This window comes from Pangasianodon hypophthalmus, chromosome 18 (genome assembly GCF_027358585.1).
Source record: "Pangasianodon hypophthalmus isolate fPanHyp1 chromosome 18, fPanHyp1.pri, whole genome shotgun sequence".
Taxonomy (NCBI): domain Eukaryota; kingdom Metazoa; phylum Chordata; class Actinopteri; order Siluriformes; family Pangasiidae; genus Pangasianodon; species Pangasianodon hypophthalmus.
Window position 1 is genome coordinate 15,716,326 of NC_069727.1, and position 19,480 is coordinate 15,735,805.

At 37.0% G+C, this 19,480-nt stretch overlaps 1 protein-coding gene across 1 annotated transcript; it reads right to left on the reverse strand.

Annotated features, from left to right (window-relative positions):
- Window positions 1–5,679: 5,679 nt before the first annotated feature.
- On the reverse strand, window positions 5,680–18,389 carry gnsa (glucosamine (N-acetyl)-6-sulfatase a). Its single transcript, XM_026923555.3, has 14 exons — window positions 17,964–18,389; window positions 17,813–17,872; window positions 15,949–16,155; window positions 13,011–13,076; window positions 12,349–12,447; window positions 12,036–12,203; window positions 11,323–11,405; window positions 11,121–11,239; window positions 10,907–11,010; window positions 10,704–10,805; window positions 10,472–10,582; window positions 10,103–10,213; window positions 9,315–9,475; window positions 5,680–6,393 (listed from the first exon to the last, which is right to left on the reverse strand). Exons 1-14 carry the CDS (start codon window positions 18,126–18,128, stop codon window positions 6,318–6,320), a joined length of 1,632 nt encoding a protein of 543 aa, XP_026779356.3. The 5' UTR covers window positions 18,129–18,389; the 3' UTR covers window positions 5,680–6,317.
- Between the last annotated feature and the right edge of the window lie 1,091 nt (window positions 18,390–19,480).

Genomic DNA, 19,480 nt, shown 5'->3' on the forward strand with positions numbered 1-19,480 from the left:
TACAAATAAAACTGAATTGAATTGAATTGAACATTGAACAAATTGCTTAATTATGTTCCAAAAGCCTATCAGAATGCGTCAAACAAAAATATTCAGCCACCCGTAATCACATCAGGAATCCCGAAGCATGAGAAAAAACATTCATCATGTACATGGCTAACAGATGTTCAGACAACAGGAATACAGTCTGGTGTCATAATCCAGAGCTAACTCTTTAACTCTGAATGTTACCTGATCGAGGTAGGCGCTGGTACACACTGTGCCCTAAGTGCACAGGCCCCATGCCTCTGTCACGCGCCCCTGTTAACCACGTGGACATGGCTTTTTCAGCATCTTTGTGCTTGAATTCTTTATGGCACCTTCAAGGAGAAAGAACAAAGTCAGGCATTAAGATCAGTAATGTGCAGTTTCATGTATCATGTATGCCATCAGTCTACATAAGATACAATGAAGTTAAGATTAGACTTCATTCATCCTGAAGGAACATTTCTTACATTTCTACATGTTATTTTTATAATAAAAACAATGACATCAAAAGCTTCTTATCAGTATTCTACATTAGTGCCTTACTGTATGTGTAGCTGGAGTTTTCTGTGACACGTCTCATGTGACAAGAGAGTGAAGATGGTACAGATACAAGGTCCAAACATTCACACAAAAATTTCCCCTTGTCAAATCCAGTACTACTGCTTTGTAAGGTGTAGTCTGTTAAAAAAAAACCTCATACATAATAGCTCGAGATAGAAACTGATGAAAACTGCTTTCTTACGTGATCAGTTTAGGGCGAGTCATGCTGTTAGTTTCTCAGGCTGGTGTCTTTATTTAAATGTCTCCTGTACAATACAGCTGCATGGACAGCTGTAAATTAACAGCACAGGAGATCAGATCATTCCCCTGCTTCTCATATTTGCAGTATGAAATATACATGGTAATATGATCACATTACTGTATACTGTTCTTTTCACCTCACTTAATTCACAGTTAATTCACATTTTTTTTGTTATTTGTCTCCAGATTTTGGCCTTTCCAGGTGCTGTTGTGCTGCTAAATAATATATTTTTTATATTGGCATGGATTTGAGTAAAAAAACAACAACAATAAGTCAACATAACCACTGCCTCTGAGTGATTTCTTTTCTTTCACCAGTTTGTCCTTGATTTTCTTTCTGTTTTCTGTGAACTTTACCTTTAGTTTGTTTCGGCCAGTGAAAACATTTCCATGCAACTTCATTATAAGCTATATAAATGAGGCCCACTATTCTGCTGATTTTAGATTGCTTCTTCTGGCTTTGACAAACTCAGGCAGAGATTGAATCCAAAAACTCTAACATCATAATTAGTATGAAATATGCCAGATTGGACTTGTTCCAGTGTGCATAAAGAAACTGCTACATTGCATGCAAAATATTTTGCTGTAACACAAAATAATGTTTTAAAAAAGTATAATACGTCTGCCAGTACTAAGCCATTTTTATTCAAACCCCAATAGGAACACATCTTAAAAAGGAAATGAACAAGGACATGAAAATACTGCAAGAGTGCACATATTCGTGACCTTTCCTCAGCCTGCTAGTGGATTATTTTTAATATTAGAACATTAAAATGTTCCTATTCCTTTGTTTCTTTGTTCAATATTACAAATAATGAAATGATAGATAACGATTTGTTCAAAAAATACATGCTACTTAAAGAGAAGAAGAATATTTTGGCACATGTCATTACCAGAAAGCCTCAGTACTATAGCTATGAGTTTTTGGGCTTTTGTAGCTTAAACAACACAAAACAATCCTATGTGATTAATCATTTAGAGACATATTCTTAATTGTTTCTACATTTAAAAAATTTTTCAGACCTTGATCTCAGAACAGGAGATGGTCATGCCTCTGACACATTCTTGTCTCATTCCCACTCTTCATCCTGATTCATATGAAGATATGATTCTCAGTCTGAAACACAGAAACACAAACACTCACCCAAGTTTAGACCTGAGACCCGAAGATTTTTTTGACAAATTGGCCAACACTGCACTGATTTAAGACGACTGATGGATGACTTGTTTTGGGTAAATATTAGTACTGCATTCTTTGTATTTGGACTGTCCCAATTTGCACAAATTAGCTACCTTCAATGACAATGAATAGACAAGATTTATTTATGCAACACAAACACAATAACAGAGACATAGACTTAAATGATATTAATTAACTACAGGCCATAAAATGTGAAAATCTTAATCCTAACCTTTACACACACAACATTCAGAATGAAACTGGCTCTTCTGTCATTGGTAAATCAACTCTCTCTGTTAAACGATACAAAGCCTCATTCCTGTGATAAAAAAAAAAAAAAAACTCTTCTTCGCAAAAAGTCACACAGCAAAAAACTTCTTCTCGGAAAGCTGCAGGGGACCAGAAGTAGTAATGCACACACCCTTAAGCCAGAAGAACAACTGCGTTATCCTCCACAAGCTACTTACAAAACATCCAAAAAAAAGAGTTCAGCTATTTAAACCTTCTGACAGAAGGTTATGATTTAAAAGCAATAAAACCAATGAAACTGTATAATAAAAACATGCACTAGTTATTTGGTTTTTATTTATTTAAAGATAAATAAATGGGCTGTTGACGTTGAGACTCATCTATTTCTTTATTTTTTGTGTTTGTATTTCTGTAATCTATTGACTTAGTCACACAAACACAACTCACAACTAGTCTTCAATATTTTCTATCTGCTTACACATTCCATGATACATTATAGAATATCATCTGCTGAAAGTAATAAACAAGCAAAGATACTATTTCTTAATTATCATGTGATGCGAGCCAAACACACAACTCACAGTTCATGAACAGCTCAAATATTGAAAAAAGGAAACATGAAAGCATTTACAGAGCAAGAATGAACATGTTGCTATTCAGTTTTAAAGAGAATGCTGTGTTCATGGTGTCTGTGACTAACAATAACTCTATATTTTACATCTTATTAGCCTTTTTTCTTGATACTGGTTTAATAGTCATTCAGAATTCATTTATTTATAATTTATAATGTAGAATAGGATTTAAGTCAAATTTAATATTAGTTGTTTGTGAGTTAATTGTAAATGTAGTTACTGTGAGAATGATTTATCAGTCTTCTATAGTTCCATATAGTTAGTTAGAAATTTTAATAATCAATTAATAAGTTTAAAATGAATAAATCTGTACTTTAAAATATAAAAAAGTATAAGTTAGTGTTCTTTGTTTCCTGGATACTCCGGTTTCCTCCCCCAGTCCAAAGACATGTGCTGTAGGCTGACTGGCATTTCCAAATTGTCCGTAGTGTGTGAATGGGTGTGTGAACGTGTGTGTGACTGTGCCCTGTGACGGGCCGGGGTGTCCCCCGGGGTGTCCCCTGCCTTGGGTCCCTGTAACCCTGTGTAGGAAAATGAATGGATGGATGGATGGATGGATGGATGGATTTTCAATTATCCATTAAAGCACAGTTATCTACAATATCCTCAGGTGAGGTCGTATAACTGAACACCTCAGCTAACTTTACTAACTGATAACTTTATCTGTCACCGCTTTCATGTTTGATTGACATTTGAATAATTAACTGAAGTTCACATTTATCTAAGAAAATAAGTTAGACTTTATTTCATTTTCACAATATGCCTAATTTACTAACTCTTGTATTACTGGTTAGTTTATACAACCAAAATAATTGGTGTGGAGTTAATTTTTCACTGGAAAAGACTGGGTCAGCTTCTCTCTCTCTCTCACTTTCTGTCTTTCACTGTCCCAGATATGTCTATCACTTGTGCTGTGATATAGTTTTGATGGGCATATACTGTATAAAAAAGTGCAGCTATTCTGCCATCTAGTGGTACAAGTCATTGGTATGTTTTTTCATACATTTTCTGTAAAAAAAAATCAAAATAAAAAAGGTATTAGGCTAATACTGCAGCTCATTAAATGTTGAAAAAGAAATATTGAATTTTCTTTCTTTCTTCTTCTTCTTATCATTATGAATTATATGTTATTAGAAAGTGATTGCGCCTGTCTTAACAGATGCAAACATAACAGGAACCTTATGACACAGAACCAGGTTTATATGTGTATAGTAGCAGGGATGGTTCAGAGAAAGGTTCTCCTATCATTTGGGAAACATCCTCTGAAGCAGCCCAGATTAGTGCAACATACACAATGAAATGCAAATATATTTCAGTAAAGAAAGCTTTCCTGGAAAACCGGTTCTGAGAATGTTTCGTGAACCGATAATTGATGGCTGGGTCTATTTTGCACCCCTGGTCTAAGACTTAGTAAGAGAATATTCATGTCTCAGGATCTGGCTAACGGCTCACACAAAAGAGACTGGCATGAACAACCAAGTGATTGTAAAATGCTATTTTTTTTTTTTTTTTTGCTGAATAGAAGGTAAATAAATAATGCAAAGTAAATAAATAATATTTGGAGAGGAGGAGGGCTAGTCAGACTCAGCTTTGTTTGAGTGAGATCAGATAAGGCAAGGGGACGCAGCCCTCCTTATAATCATCTCACATCAACAGCACTGTTTATTTTCCACAGTATTCGAGTCTCAATCTTCATTGTGGTGACTAAGAACAGAATATCCATGTTACCAAAGAAGGCCTTCAGAGAAAAGATTTCTTCATGTTAATAGTTCGACATTCACTTGCAGTTTTATAACTTAACTGATTAAGTTGCAGATGAATGAAATGGGAACTGAACAAGCAGCTGAAATGACCATGTCTTCCAATACAGCCGGGTAAAAATGAATCAGTAATGAATTCGATGTGGAGTGATTCTTCACTGAGCAAAAGCGTTTTCTTCAGTTGTTGAACTAGGAATTTTCTTTGTATTTCATATCATGTGTATTTGTACTGGTAGTAAGACTAATGAAAACAGATCTGACACACTTTCAGGGCCTTCTGACCTTCCCACACTGTTCAGATCACAAAGTGAGCACATGTGAATGCTGTCTATTCCCTTTAAACAAATAACAGCTAAGCCATATAAACCACAGAAATGTCATAACAAAGATGAGAAAAACACAGTAAAAGGGGAAAAAAAGAAACAAAGAGCGAGTTCATAATTGTTTATTGATCAAACTCAGCCAGAAAAAATACACATGAACTACAGGAAAATGACTCGGAAAGAAATTTTGTGCAAAATTAAACATGAACCTTTTTCATCACAGATCAGAAAGTGCCTCAGTACGGAACGGAATAATGACTCCAGTGATGAGAAGTTATTTCATGAATGCAAGCATTTAACATGAACTATTCCTACTGCATTTTCACTCAAATAAATGGCAACAAAACAGCAAATCATTAGTAATATTTCTATATCAACACATTTGATTATCCAACATATAGCAGTACAAAGTGGAAAGTGTTCCCTCATTAGTGAGGCTGCTGTTGCTTACTGCTGTTTTTTAGCAGAGCAACACGGTGTCTCATATCCTTTATACGCCCTCATATAGTAAAATATCATTTCTTGCACTAAAAAAAGAACAATTCACATTAAATAGTTATTAATGACCTAACTAGAGTACTGTAATCCCTTTGGCTCATTCACAACTGAACTGAAACTGTTTTCCACAGCCATCAGTTGTGCATTCATGAATCTTGTAGATTCGTATGAGTTCCCCCCCCCCCCCCCCCCCCCCCCCCCCCCCCCCCCCCCCCCCATGATCAGTAGGTGTGAGAAATCATGAAATTTGCATGTTTTAATAAAAAACAGTGGTCACTGGTCAGAATTAGGCACCTTGCTTTCTGAAACAGAATACATTCAGTTATTCAAACTTTGGCTTTGACCAAGTACAACACTAAAATGTCCAAACAAGGTTAATGTCAAACATGTTAATGTCACTGTGGCAAAATTTAAGGCCTAAAATCTGATAGAATATAAGAGCTCTGGTGCCTAGATAATACAAAAAATATTAATGATTTTTTTTATGTGTAGACAAAACCCCACTGATAAACACTGCCAACATTTTATCCCTGCTATTCTACTCTATTCTAACTCACTTAAGTTGTTAATCTCAGGATGCAAAAACGAATTAACAAAAGGCAGGAAAAAAAATGTAATCTGAGCAAAACTCAATACTGAATATAGTCAGTCTATGTTAAAATTGCAGCTGTCAGAAACTACAGAAATACAGAAAAGGGTGGCTGCAGCAGGGTAGTGTCCTGTTTCAATAAACCCTCATGACCTTATTCTTTAGACCAGACACGGAAGAGACAGCCATGATCTCAAAGGGAAGATCAGGACAAAAGGCAACAGCAGGACAGGGTTTTCAAATTCTTGCTTTCTGTCTTTACTTTAGCGTCTGCCGCAGTCGGCTTATGTGAGGACTGAGACTGCTGAACATCATCCGAGGGTCGAATTTAAACCTTGAAAAGATGAACAAAAGCCATAAGCTGAATTTCACTACATAAGGCAGAGACAATTACAGCCGAAATACCAAACAAACACATATGACACTGTCCTTCATCTACAGGGCACGAGGGCTCACTGAATGGTTTATAATGAGTATGAAACTGATGTAAATCGTAATATAATATGGTCTTTGCAGTGGGAATTTTGGACCGGCCTGTTAGACAGTGTTCTCCACCGCCATCATCAAAACACCATTTCAGGGATATCTTTTGGAATATGGCCTCATATGTCAAAACAGAACAGGGTCGATCCCAGTTCCCAGGACCTTATGCAGCCCCACACAGCCTCCCATGTTCTCTGAAAATGAAAACAAACCTAAGGGCCACACTTCTGTTATAATTAAATAGCTTGTACATTCCAATATGTTCAGTATATGATATAATTTCAGTGAATCTGAAATTATATTTATTTTCTTAGTAAATCAGTAACTGTAAGAAAGACAGATTTAAACAGGACCCATCAGTTCACTCAATGTATCATTATGAACAGAACATGGAGCAATGCAGGGATAGTGTTATTCACGTTCTCCATACACCTGATAATTCAATTCAATTCATATAGTGCTTTTAACAGTGGACATTGTCACAAAGCAGCTTAATAGATATCTGGATATAGACACAGATTTAAATTTTGGAACTGCAAGGCTAGTTCTTTTGTTTTTGCTAGACATGGAAGACATTTGGGTTTGAGATCAAAAGACGAATACGAGATGATGGATCAGAATTTCAGCTTTCATTTCCTGATATTTACATATAGATGTGTTAAACAACTTAGAACATGGCACCTATTGTTTGAACCCAACCATTTATTCAAGTGATCAGAAATATTGGAACATGTTACTGACAGGTGCTTCTTGTTGCCCAGGTGTGCCCTGTTAGATTGATTATTTAAACAATTAATAGCTCTGAATGTCTACTCTTGCTTTGATCCCTAGGTTTCACCTGTGAAGACTGCATTTGCTGTTAAAAAGGATAAACCAACATGAAGACCAGAGAGCTGACTATGGGATAAAAACAAGCCATTTTGAAGCTGAGAAAAGAGGGAAAATTGATCAGAGCCATTGCACAAGCATTGGGCATAGCCAATACAACTATTTGGAATCTCCTGAAAAAGAAAGAAACCACTGGTACACCAATAATCAAACATTGTGAGAGCTGTAAAGAAAAATCCAGAAACTTCACCAACACCCTCCACAGAGCAGGGATGAAGGTATCAGAATCCACCGTTTGAAGAAGACTTTGAGAGCAGAAATACAGGAGGCCAAACCACTCGTCAGCAGTAAGAATCAGAAGGCCAGATTGGAATTCACAAAGAAATACAGAGATGATCCCCAAAAGTTCTGGAACCAAGATTAACCTCTACTAAAGTGAGGGAAAGGTCAAAGTGTGGAGAAAGAAAGGATCTGCTCATGATCCGAAACATAAGAGCTCATCAGTCAAGCACGGTGGAGGTAATGTCATGGCTTGGGCTTGCAAGGTTTCTTCTGGAATGGGCTCACTAATCTTTATTGATGATGTAACTCATGATGGCAGCAGAATGAGTTCAGAAGTCTGCAGAAACATTCTGTCTGCCAATTTACAGAGAAATGCATCCAATCTAATTGGAAGGAACTTCATCATACAGTAAGACAGTGACCCAAAACACACGGACAACACAACAAAGGACTTCATCAGTGTAAAAAGTGGAAGGTTTTAGACTGGCCCAGTCAATCACCAGAGCTTAACCCAACTGAGCAGCATTTCACCTACTGAAGAGGAGACTGAAGGGAGAAACCCCCCAAAACTATCAACAACTGAAAGAAGCTGTGGTACAAGCCTGGAAAAGCATCTCAAAAGAAAAATGCAACAATTTGGTGATGTTAGTGGGTCACTGGCTTGATGCAGTCACTGCAAGCAAGGGATATGCAACCAAATATTTTGTGTTACTTACTTTAAGACTATCTGTTCCAATAATTTTGCTCATCTAAAAATTGGGTAGTCTGGCACAAATGGTGCCATGATCTAAGTTTAACAGATCTAGATATAAATATCAGGAAATAAAAGCTGAAATTCTGACAAATCATCTTATATTCATCTCTTGATCTCAAACCCAAATGTCTTTGTATAGCAGGGTATAGCAAAAACAAAAGAATTGGCCTTGTCGTTCCAATACTTTTGAAAAGGACTGTATACCTAAAGAACAAGCCAGGGATGATAGTAGCAAGAAAAAACTCCCACGACATGAAGAAACCTTGACTCAAAAAGACTCAAAAAGGGAACCCATCCTCTTCCAAGTGACACCAGATCTTCAGTATAAACATCAGGGTCATTCTTTGATTTCAGCAAAGTTTTAGATTCAAGTCTATAATATCCAGGTGAAGCTATCTGCTGTATAATAAATTAAACTTGAGCATCATTTTTAGCAAGTGCAATCATTAGGCTGTCCAAGTAAGAACATCTGCAATCATCTTTAGGGTATCTGTGTGGTTTAAAATTGAGTTTTCGAATGGGAGAAACAGGTTGGGTGTCAGTAAGCAGTAACAGGGGTCCGACACTAAACCCTGTTGGCATGTATTGTTTTATTTAAAAAAAAACAAACAAACAAAAAAAAAACCTAATGATGGGTGTATTAGATGACAGGCCTATGACAGGCCATTGGTTTAAAAGCGGAGTAACTGAGACTGCCCTGACATTCGCTAATTAATACTTTCAACTCCAGTGGTTGTCATATGATCTTACCTGGTTCCATGACGTCAAGAGCGTGAATCACACAGGCATAAAATGTCAGTGAATTTGTCACCACTGAGTAGAACTAATGAAGGCCTCTAAAATTCATTAACTCCTCATTAATTATGAAGAATATGTTTAATGTGTTAGTGAGGTTTAGAAGCACTAACCGTGAATCGTAGACCCCGGGTGTCCTGCAGGACTGTCCTGAACATGACTGCAGCATCATCAATCGATGATTCATTTTCTCCAGAACCTCCTGATCGATGCTTTTGGCAATGTTTGTGAGCTGGAAGGGGTCCGCTGTCAGGTTGTACACTTCCACAAACACCTACACGTCAGAGAGACACCGAGATATAAGGGTTTGACAATACACATGTTCTGTTCACTATTTAGCAAATGGCCAATCATTTAATTTTTAATTTTATACTCCAGTAAAATGTACTTTAAGCACACATCATTGCAGTTATTACCGATATAAACAGCATTTATAGAAATATAGAAATAGACAAAGCCCTAGCTATATTTAGGAATCACTCTCACCATATGTGTGTGTGTGTGTGTGTGTGTGTGTGTGTGTGTGTGTGTGTGTGGGAGTGCACAGTACAAATGGATGGAAAACAACAGCTAGAAATAGGATTTTATAAAATTTTCCTCATATTCGGATGAAAAATGACACTTAGCACACACAACTCCTATCAACCATGTTTATATCAAGTCAGCTAAATTCTGGGCCAAAGAAATAAAAGAAAACTTGAAATATATAAAGAAACCAGGATCCAGTACATGGTAATACTGTGGATCAGTTTTTTCTTGTCTTTGAAATGATATGATTATTATGACAGAGGCACTTCTAAAAACTAAACTGCATCTTTAAATGGATTATTCTGACTTGAAGAAAAACAAGGGATCAGACATATAATGAAGCATCACATAAAGTCTGTTCATTTCTGTTTACCTCATTATCATCAAACTCGCAGTACTGCAGGTTGGTAGTCTGGGAGACTGTGCGAACGCAAGCATATGTATTGTTATATGCATCTTCACATACACAATCAGGAAAACACTCCTAAAGGAAGAAGATACAGTATTGCAATTGAGAATGCTGGTTTTGGTCTCGACATATAGACACACTCACCTGTGTACACAAACCCACCCAAACGTGTACACACAAGTGCACGCACGCACATACACATGCCCCACACATGCACATACACATGCCCCACACACGTGTGTATACACACACACACACACACACACACACACACACATGCACCCACTCACGTGTGCAAACACACACACAAGCACACACAAAACACTTCATTACTGAGACTCCTGGGCCCAGGCTGGGACAAGCTGGATCTGAGACATTGTGTCCTTCTCCCTCATACTCCACCAGAAAGTCAGTCCTCCATGTTGTGCTGTTCTCCTTCCCAATCTGAGACACATTCAAAGTGGTGGCGAGTCACTCAAATGTTTTCTCATGAATTGACAAAAATGTAAACCATGGGAACTGCTGTGTGTGTTTCTTGTGCTTAAATTTGTTCATTGCTACTTACCATAACTGGCAGAAAGGACATCCCGTCCATCTGGGTCTTATTGACATCATAACCTGCCATGTCCAGGATAGTTGGACCCAAATCTATATTAGCTACAAGTAACTAGCAGGAAAAAAAAGAATTCAACAATGTCATTACATGAATGTATGGTATCACTTGACTGAAATTATTTACTGTGCTTTCTAAAAGCATGTGTGGCTTACTGGGCTGGTCTGGTTGGGCTTGATGTTTGGTCCTCGTACCAGCAGAGGAACTCTGATGTCAAACTCATAAAGCTGACGCTTGTCCATGGGGAGAGAAAACTGGCCTGAGAGAGTGAGAGAGAGAGAGAGAGAGAGAGAGAGAAACAACATTACAAATGACAAAAATGGATAACAGAGTCAATTATACTCAGTCAGGATTTTTGTTCTGATGTACCAGTGTGGTAGCCATTATCAGAGGTGAAAAAGATATACGTGTTCTCCAGCTCTCCTCGGACTTCCAGTTTCTTCACCACCTTCTCCACCAGGTCGTCTACAGACAAGAGAGTACGCCACCTAGTGGAGGTGCAGAACCACCATAAGAATGCAATTAAATCTAGAAAGTGTCACAATTAAAGCACATAATATCTGACACGTACCGTTTTCTGTAAGCATTGTCAAGGAATTCCACAGAGGAGTTTGCCATTGGAGTCTTTGCCTGTCGAATTAGCCAGTGTTTATCCTAGAAGAAGAAGTGAATAGAGCCAACATACTGGTATAAAAAAACTTCCAAGCAAAGTATTTGCCATAAAATTAGAAGCAGCTACAGTACAAAGGTTTACACACTTTAATGTATGTCTAGAGCTGCACATTGAATCTCATTGTATTTGTACAATGACAATAAAGGTATTTGTATTCATATACCCTTAAGACAAAATAAAGACAACACATTTAACGTGTTAGGTTTCATAGATGTTCCTTCATCATCACAAAACACACAAAACAAATGAAAAATGGTGTATGTTAAGGTATTAAAACCTCAAAATGATAACAGATTAAAAGTTCCCATCACCAATTCTGAATGTGACAAATAATCTCTAAAAACTCACTAATGACATCCATGTTATAACCCTGCCAGATGTCATGTCTGATCGAGAGAACAAGAGGTTAATGACTTAATTTCTTATCAAAATATTGTTCTGCTTATTCTGCTTCATGTTTTTCATTTGTATTCTTACTTCAAGATACACCCAGGTTTCATTATAATCATTTTGGAATTTTTTCATAGATCAAGCTGAAACAGAGAAGTACTTTCTCCTTTTACATCCATTACTATGGGGTACAAATTTTGCATATATACCATGCAATATACCTTGCTGTGGGTGTTAAAACTGGGATCTCTTGGGGCTTTGATGTTGGAAAACTGGCCCTCGTACTGAGGAGCAGCTGTCCAGGGAGAGTGAGGAGCTGGCGTGGACACCATCATGAAAAATGGCCTGTAGTTAGACTTGTACTGGAGAAAGTCTAGTGATATGTTGGCCTAAGACAGTGAAAGGGGATAGAACTCCGTTATTAAGGTGCATTAACACTAAACATAAAGGCATGTATTTAGGTTTTAAGCAACTTCACATTCCTCTTATTCATGAAAGAGTGATGTGTTTGGGATATGGAGGAGTGGCACTCACCAGAACGTCAGTAAGATAATCCTCAGTATAATTCTCTCCATGCCTCTGTGCTTTACCGTTTACTGACAATGTGTAGTTGTAATACTTTGAGTTTCTCTCCTGTGAAAAAATTCAGCAGTGAGTAATGGTCTGAGATATAAAGAAATGTAAAGATTAAGAAGATTGTAATTCCACACTAGCTATAAAATAGGTGTACACAGATTTTACAATGCTCTTTAATACGCGGCAGATCATTTTTTCAGCAAGAGCGTATAACACTTTCACAGACGCGGGAAGCTGATAACCATGAGAGGTTAATCCTTCAGGTAGCAAAAGCACTACAGCTCTCTTAAGTCTGTTTATGCAAAGCTCTAAAACAGATAGTTTAAGTAATGTACAACATTTCTGTCTGTAATAAGATTCTCACTAAATCATCTCCTCCCACTTACAACTATGTCAAAGACACAGCTACTGTATTCGAAAGCCCATACATAAACAAAGACTAAAGATTTACAAGCAGAGTTTAATTCTGCTGACAATGCAGTGGTGTAACATGTCAGCAGATTAGCATTTTAAATATACTCACAGCTGTGAAGACAAATTCTATGTGTTTTGGTATAAAATGCTCAAAACCATTCACGATGTGTTGCGTGCTTGTAAATTTGACATTTGTGTTTCCTTACCAGTGCAAACCAGTAGTCCCAGCCTGGGGGAACATACTCGACTCCTCCAGCCTGCTTGTTTCCATACTAAAACATAGACATTTAGTTACAGTCAGAGAGTTTACATCAGCTTACTGTACAGAGTTTTATAGATCGTTGTACAATGAAATGTACTTCTATGGAATGCATACATAATATACATACATAACGTGCATATTAATGTACAGCATAAAGAGTAAAACATAAAAGGAGTGCTGTTATAGGAAAAATCATCAATGATGGGTGGTGTGATGCCAGGAACTCACTAGAACACCACATCCTAAAAGTGCTTTATTCCTCTTTAGCCAAAGATATTAAGTTACTGCTTTACCTCAGACTGTTACAAAACTCTGACACTGGAGACTCCTTATTAAATGCTAAATAAATGTCTATAGCATCTGCCTTACAAGTGCCTGTGAATAAACTTTTACTATAGAAACAATAGTATAGTAGAACAAGAGCATTAATATAAAACAGCATAGCTGCTGCTACTGAAAATTAATCAACACATTCTAACCAATCAGAATTGAGAATTCAATACTGCTACAGTAATGCATTTGACACAACATGAGTTACTAGTTTACTAGGTATACCTACATGCATTGGCCTTTTTTTTCTAAGGTACACCTACTATACAGGTGCACTTTGTAGGTTTGTAATCAGCAAAACTTGGTAAGAGCTGAGCTGTGTTTCCATTAGTTTCATCATTTCATAATTTCATAATCAGATGCGGGAGTTTAATATGACATAACGACATAAAATTAACAGCAACCAAGTATTATTTTACAAGCTGTACTTTTACCATCCAATGTCAAATTGATCCCTGTATACACATAGCACTAAAATGTTAATTTCAATGATGAACTATAATAGAAGATACATCCTTTTAATTAGGTTACTTTTAAAATAATTTAAAAGATGTATCATTAAAAGTTTAAGTAAGTAACTGCTCAAAGAAAGTTTTGTAAGCATTTACAATTCAAGGATTACATTGAGCTCACTGGAATTGCCAGGAAGACAGTTGTTCCTTCTTCAGATCACTAACTGGTTGAAAAAAAGAGCTTTTTCCCCCCAGCAATTTTCAAAACTCCCAAAATTAATGATGTCATATTTTAATGGTGGTCAAATACATAATTTCCTGGAGTTGTTGTAGTAGCAAAAAAAAAAAACCCTGCCCCTAAGCCTAGGTTATTGATTCCAGTCAAGTGCAACAAGGTTGCTGGTGTTTTTAAACATGTTAATGACACTGCTGTGTTGTGAAAAGCCCATTAACCCAAAATATCCAACAACATTGTCCTGTGACCAGAAGTTGTCACTGATGAAGACCTGTAGGATGATTAACATTGATGTAAAAAGACAAGCTTTAAACTCTAAAACTGCATACCTACAAATTGTACAGCATAATGTAAGTTAGCTTAATAGAGTGGTCATTAAGTGTGTTTAAAAACTCTGTACCAGAGCCACACATGCTACCATGTCAGTGTCACTGCTGTGCTGAGAATAATTCACACCCAGATAACCAGATATCTGCTCAGCAGTGGTCCAGTAAAGGATGGCTGCCAAATTGTACACAGATAAAGATGAACTACAGTCAGCAACTCTACACTTACAAAGTGTTCCTATAAATATGTCTGATAAAATGACCAACAGCCCAGACAGGCATACCTAATTATCCAGCACTTGTTGTATATACTTACAGTCAGGTCCATAAGTATTTGGACAGTGACATAATTTTCATAATTTTGCCTCTGTACACCACCACAATGGATTTGAAATGAAGCAATCAAGGTGTGATTGAAGTGTAGACTTTCAGTTTAATTCAAGGGGTTTAACAAAAATATTGCATTAACCATTTAGGAATTACAGCCATTTTTTACAGAGTCCCTCCATTTTCACAGGCTCAGACGTAACTGGACAAACTAACAATCATAAATATTAGGATTATTTTTAATACTTGGATGCAAATCCTTTGCAGTCAAAAACTGCCTCAAGTGTGGAACCCATGGACATCACCAAATGCTGAGTTTCCTCCCTTGAGATGCTTTGCAAGGCCTTTACTGCAGCTGCCTTCAGGTGCTGCTTGTTTGTGGGTCTTTCTGCCTACAGTTTTGTCTCCAGTAAGTGAAAACCTTGCTCAGTTATGTTGAGGCCATCGGACATTTAAGAACATTCAATTTCTTTGCCTTAAGACGCTCTTGATTTGCTTTCACAGTATGTTTTGAAAGAATTCTGCAATCATCCACTTTAGTTGCCTTCCGTGGTCTTCCAGGCTTTTGGTGTTGCTAAGCTCACCAGTGCATTTAAGAATGTACTAAAGTGTTGATTTGGCCACTCCTAAAGTTTCTGCTATCTCTCTGATAGGTCTGTTTTGTTTTTAGAGCCTAATGATGACCTCCTTCACTTGCATTGACACTTCTTTGGACCGCATATTGAGAGTTCCCATGAACAGCTACCAAATGCAAATTTAACACATGGAATCAACTCCAGACCTTTTATCTCCTTAATTTGTCACTCATTTTATCTCCTTAATTTGTCACTCATTTTATCTTCTTAATTTGCCACCATCGAACTGCTTACCAGTCAACTGTCCAGTTACTTCTGAGCCTGTGAAAATGGAGGGACTCTGTAAAAAAATGGCTGTAATTCCTAAACTGTTAATGCAATATTTCTGTTAAACCCTTTGAAGTAAAGCTGAAAGTCTACACTTCATTCACATCTTGATTGCCTCATTTCAAATCCATTTGAAATGAGGCAAAATTACAAAAATTGTATCACTCTCCAAATACTTATGGACCTGACTGTATAGATTAAATGATATGCATTGCTGGTCACAGAGTCAGCAAAACATCATGGTTGTGACCAGTGATGCATGATGGCAAAGCAAACTGGCATAGCAGACAGTTAAAAATAGAAAGGCCACCTCGTTCATGTACTTCCCAGCAAAGAATGTCTGGTAGTAGCCATATTTCTGCAGTATGACTGGGAAAGTATAAGGCTCCTGGCTCTTCTGCCAGCCGGGACTGCTGCAGTTGCCTTCCAGTGTGTTGTTGATCACACGGTGGTTGTGTGGGTATTTGCCTGTCAGTATGCTGGCTCTGCTGGGGCAGCACAGGGGACTGGCAACAAACTGATGAAGACAGATCAGAGTGGGTTATGTTAGCAAGGAGATAAATTTTGGCAGTTTAAAGACCATGTCTTCTTGTTCCTCCAGTAATATAAGGTTTCTGTGCTTTTTACATTGGCATATACTATTTAGACAATAATTAGAAAAGGGTTAATTTATCATCTGACTATCAAGTTGCAAAGCTAGAAGCAATCAGGAAAGCTATTCTAAACGATAACATGAAAACATGCAGTCTGAACAGTCATACGTACATACATACAGGAAACATAAAAAGTCTACACATCACTGTTAAAATGGCAGATTTTTGTGAAGTAAAAGAATTAAACTATGATGAATCATGTCAGGTCTTTTCTGACCTTCAGTGTGCAAAGTATACAACTAAAGTTAAAAACAATCAGAAAACACACCCCTAAACTAATACTTAGTTGAAGCACCTTTTTAATTTTATTACACCACTAAGTCTATTTGTGTAAGAGTCTATCAGCGTGGCACATCTTGACTTGGCAATATTTTCCTACTCTTTCTTGCATAAATATTCCAGATCAATCAAATTGTAAGGAATCTCCTGTGCACAGCTCACTTCAGATCACCCCACAGATTTTTAGTTGGATTCAGGTCTGGACTCTGGCTAGATCATTCAGAAACATTGATCTTCTTTTGTTTAAGCCATTCCTTTGTTGATTTGGATGTATGCTTTGCATCACTGTTGTGAAATTCCTTTTCATCTTCAGCTTACTAGCAGACACCTGAAGGTTTTGCACTAAAATTGACTTGTATTTGTAGCTATTCATGATTCCCTCCACCTTGATAAAACCCGCATCCCTAAAGCATGATGCTGCCACCACCATGCTTCACCGTGTTCTTTTAGTGATGTGTTTTTTTTTCTGCACCAAACATATGGAATTATGGAATTATTATACCTTTTGGAATTGGTCTCATCAGACCATAACACATTTTGCCACATGGTTTGGGGTGATTTAGTTGAGCTTGGATGTTTTTGTGAATAAAGGCTTCCGTCTAGCCGCCCTACCCCACAGCCCAGACGTGTGAAGAATATGAGAGATTGTTGTTATATGCAGAGAGAAATCAGTACAGATATTCCTGCAGCTCCTTTAATGTTGCTGTTAGTCTCTTGGCAGCCTCCCTGGTAAGTTTTTGTCTTGTCCTTTTATAAATGTTCTTGGTGATGTCACTGTGGTGCTCCATTTCCTCCACTTGTTGATGATGGCCATCACATGTTCCATGGTACATCTGATGTTATGGAAACTTTTTTGTACCCCTCTCCTTATCGATTCTTTTCGACACTGAGACCCTGTACAGGTTTTGTAAGCTCTTTGCAGACCATGGCTTCAGCAGTCAGATGAAACCAAGAAGAAACAGCTGGTCTTTATGTGGGGTTAATCAGAATAATTTCATTGATCACAGCTGTATGATAATTACTTTTGAATATGAGATTGAATGTGATTGCTTCATTCTGAACACAGTCTCTAAATTATAAAAGGGTGTACACACTTAACTTTTTTTCCTCCTGTTTTTCCCTAAAATGTTTCTGATTGCTTTTCACTTAATTTGTATACATTGTAATTTCACACTGAGGGTGGGAAAACTTGCCATTTTAACAGGGGTGTGTAGACTTTTTCTATCCACTCTACTCACATACCGTGTTTGTGAAGGTTATTCCAGCATCCCCAATCAACTTCCTTGTTTTGTTTAAGGGAATCTGTGAACATAAACAGGACCAACAGGATGACGCAAGCTTTATTCACATGATTCACATGGAAGTTAGTGAAGGAGGATCGCCAGTGACTTACCATCCCGCCGATGGAGATGTCCAGATCATCAGTGAGAATCAGCACGATGTTTGGTCTGTGGTATGTTTTGGTCATCACAGCCAGACTGCTCAACAGCAAAGCGACCCAAATTACACTCAAATGCTGGGATGTTGTATGGAGCCATAATCGAATAATCGCGGCCATGTTTGCTGCTAAATTAAAACACAAAGCTATTCAAAAAAATACTTTATTGAACTAAAAAAAGTGAAACTGCATTAAAAACAACACTGTCCCACTGCAAGGGCTACTTAAAAATCCTTAGCTGTTATTCCATCTCAAATGGCTTCCTATTCCCTGCTGAAGTACACTAATGAGGGCGTGAAATAAATCTTTACTACACCCTACGTAGTGCACTAGATTCCCAATGAGAAGCCGATCAGCGCTCTTAAGATACTTCCCTAGTTTCACAGTCACGTGCTCTTGAGAACCGGAAGCTCCGGTCAGCTGATGACTGTTGTGCTCGCGCTGCGTCTTTGTCTCAAACCCGCCCCTGTAACTCTGTTGCTTAATGTGACGATATATGATTGGTCAGAGTGTAACGCCCTTCAAAGAGTTCTTATTGCCGATTGGTCAGTATGTAACACCACATACTTTTTTTTTTTGGGAACAACAGTACATTCTTTATAATAGAACGGTGGGATCAGGTGCATAAAAGGACAAACAAAGAAAAAAAAAAAATAAACAGGGAATAGGAAGGCAGAAAAAAAAATTAATAAATGAATGAATTAATTTAAGGAGCTAGGGCTTTTTTCCTTCTAAATCATATCCTTCTATTATGCTAAAAAGTTTTATTGCATTTTTATTTTTCATTACCTTAAAGTCTTTTGTATAAGAAAGAAACTCATTATGAAATACACAAAACCCAGGTTTCACTTTCAAGTACTCTTTATGTATTTGTGTATAAAATTTTCCCAGAATAAGAAATTTGGAAAAATATTCAAATTGTTTAAATTCAGGGTTTCATTGTGGCATTGTCAACAGATTCATAAGACAAAATAAACACACACATATTATTATATTAATAATATAATCTTATATAGAGTTAATATATTTCACAAACAGAAAAGTAGCAGCTTTAAGAAACAAGTGCTGCCATTTACAGAAGATTCACTTAGTCATAGTCTCAAGGGGTCTACATGGTACATAAGGTGAATAAATGAGGCTGAAGATGTTCAGGTGACAAAAAGAAGTCTGGAAACCCCAGTTTAACCAAAGTTAAATCAAAAAGTTTAAAACAAAGTTAAATCAAAAAGGTTAAACCAAAGTTAGACTACTGTGCATGTAAAACCTGTTAAGCCAAAAATCAAACATTTGTTTTATAAAAAAAATAGACAAACATTACTTTAAACAGCTACTTATTTCTTATTAGAGGCTATTATATTTTATTATTATTATTATTATTATTATTATTATTATTATAATATTTATTTTATTTTTTTCACAATTTTGCTATGCATCCTTAAATACATTACACTGCATTAGCTATAGTCCAGACC

Coding starts and splice junctions, on each gene's coding strand:
- gnsa (XM_026923555.3), bottom strand. CDS start 18,128: ATGGCCGCGATTATTCGATTATGGCTCCATACAACATCCCAGCATTTG. Junction 13,077..15,948: donor CTGGGAAGTACATGAACGAG/GTGGCCTTTCTA, acceptor TCTATGTTTTAG/TATGGAAACAAGCAGGCTGG. Junction 10,806..10,906: donor AGCCCAACCAGACCAGCCCA/GTAAGCCACACA, acceptor TTTTCCTGCTAG/TTACTTGTAGCTAATATAGA.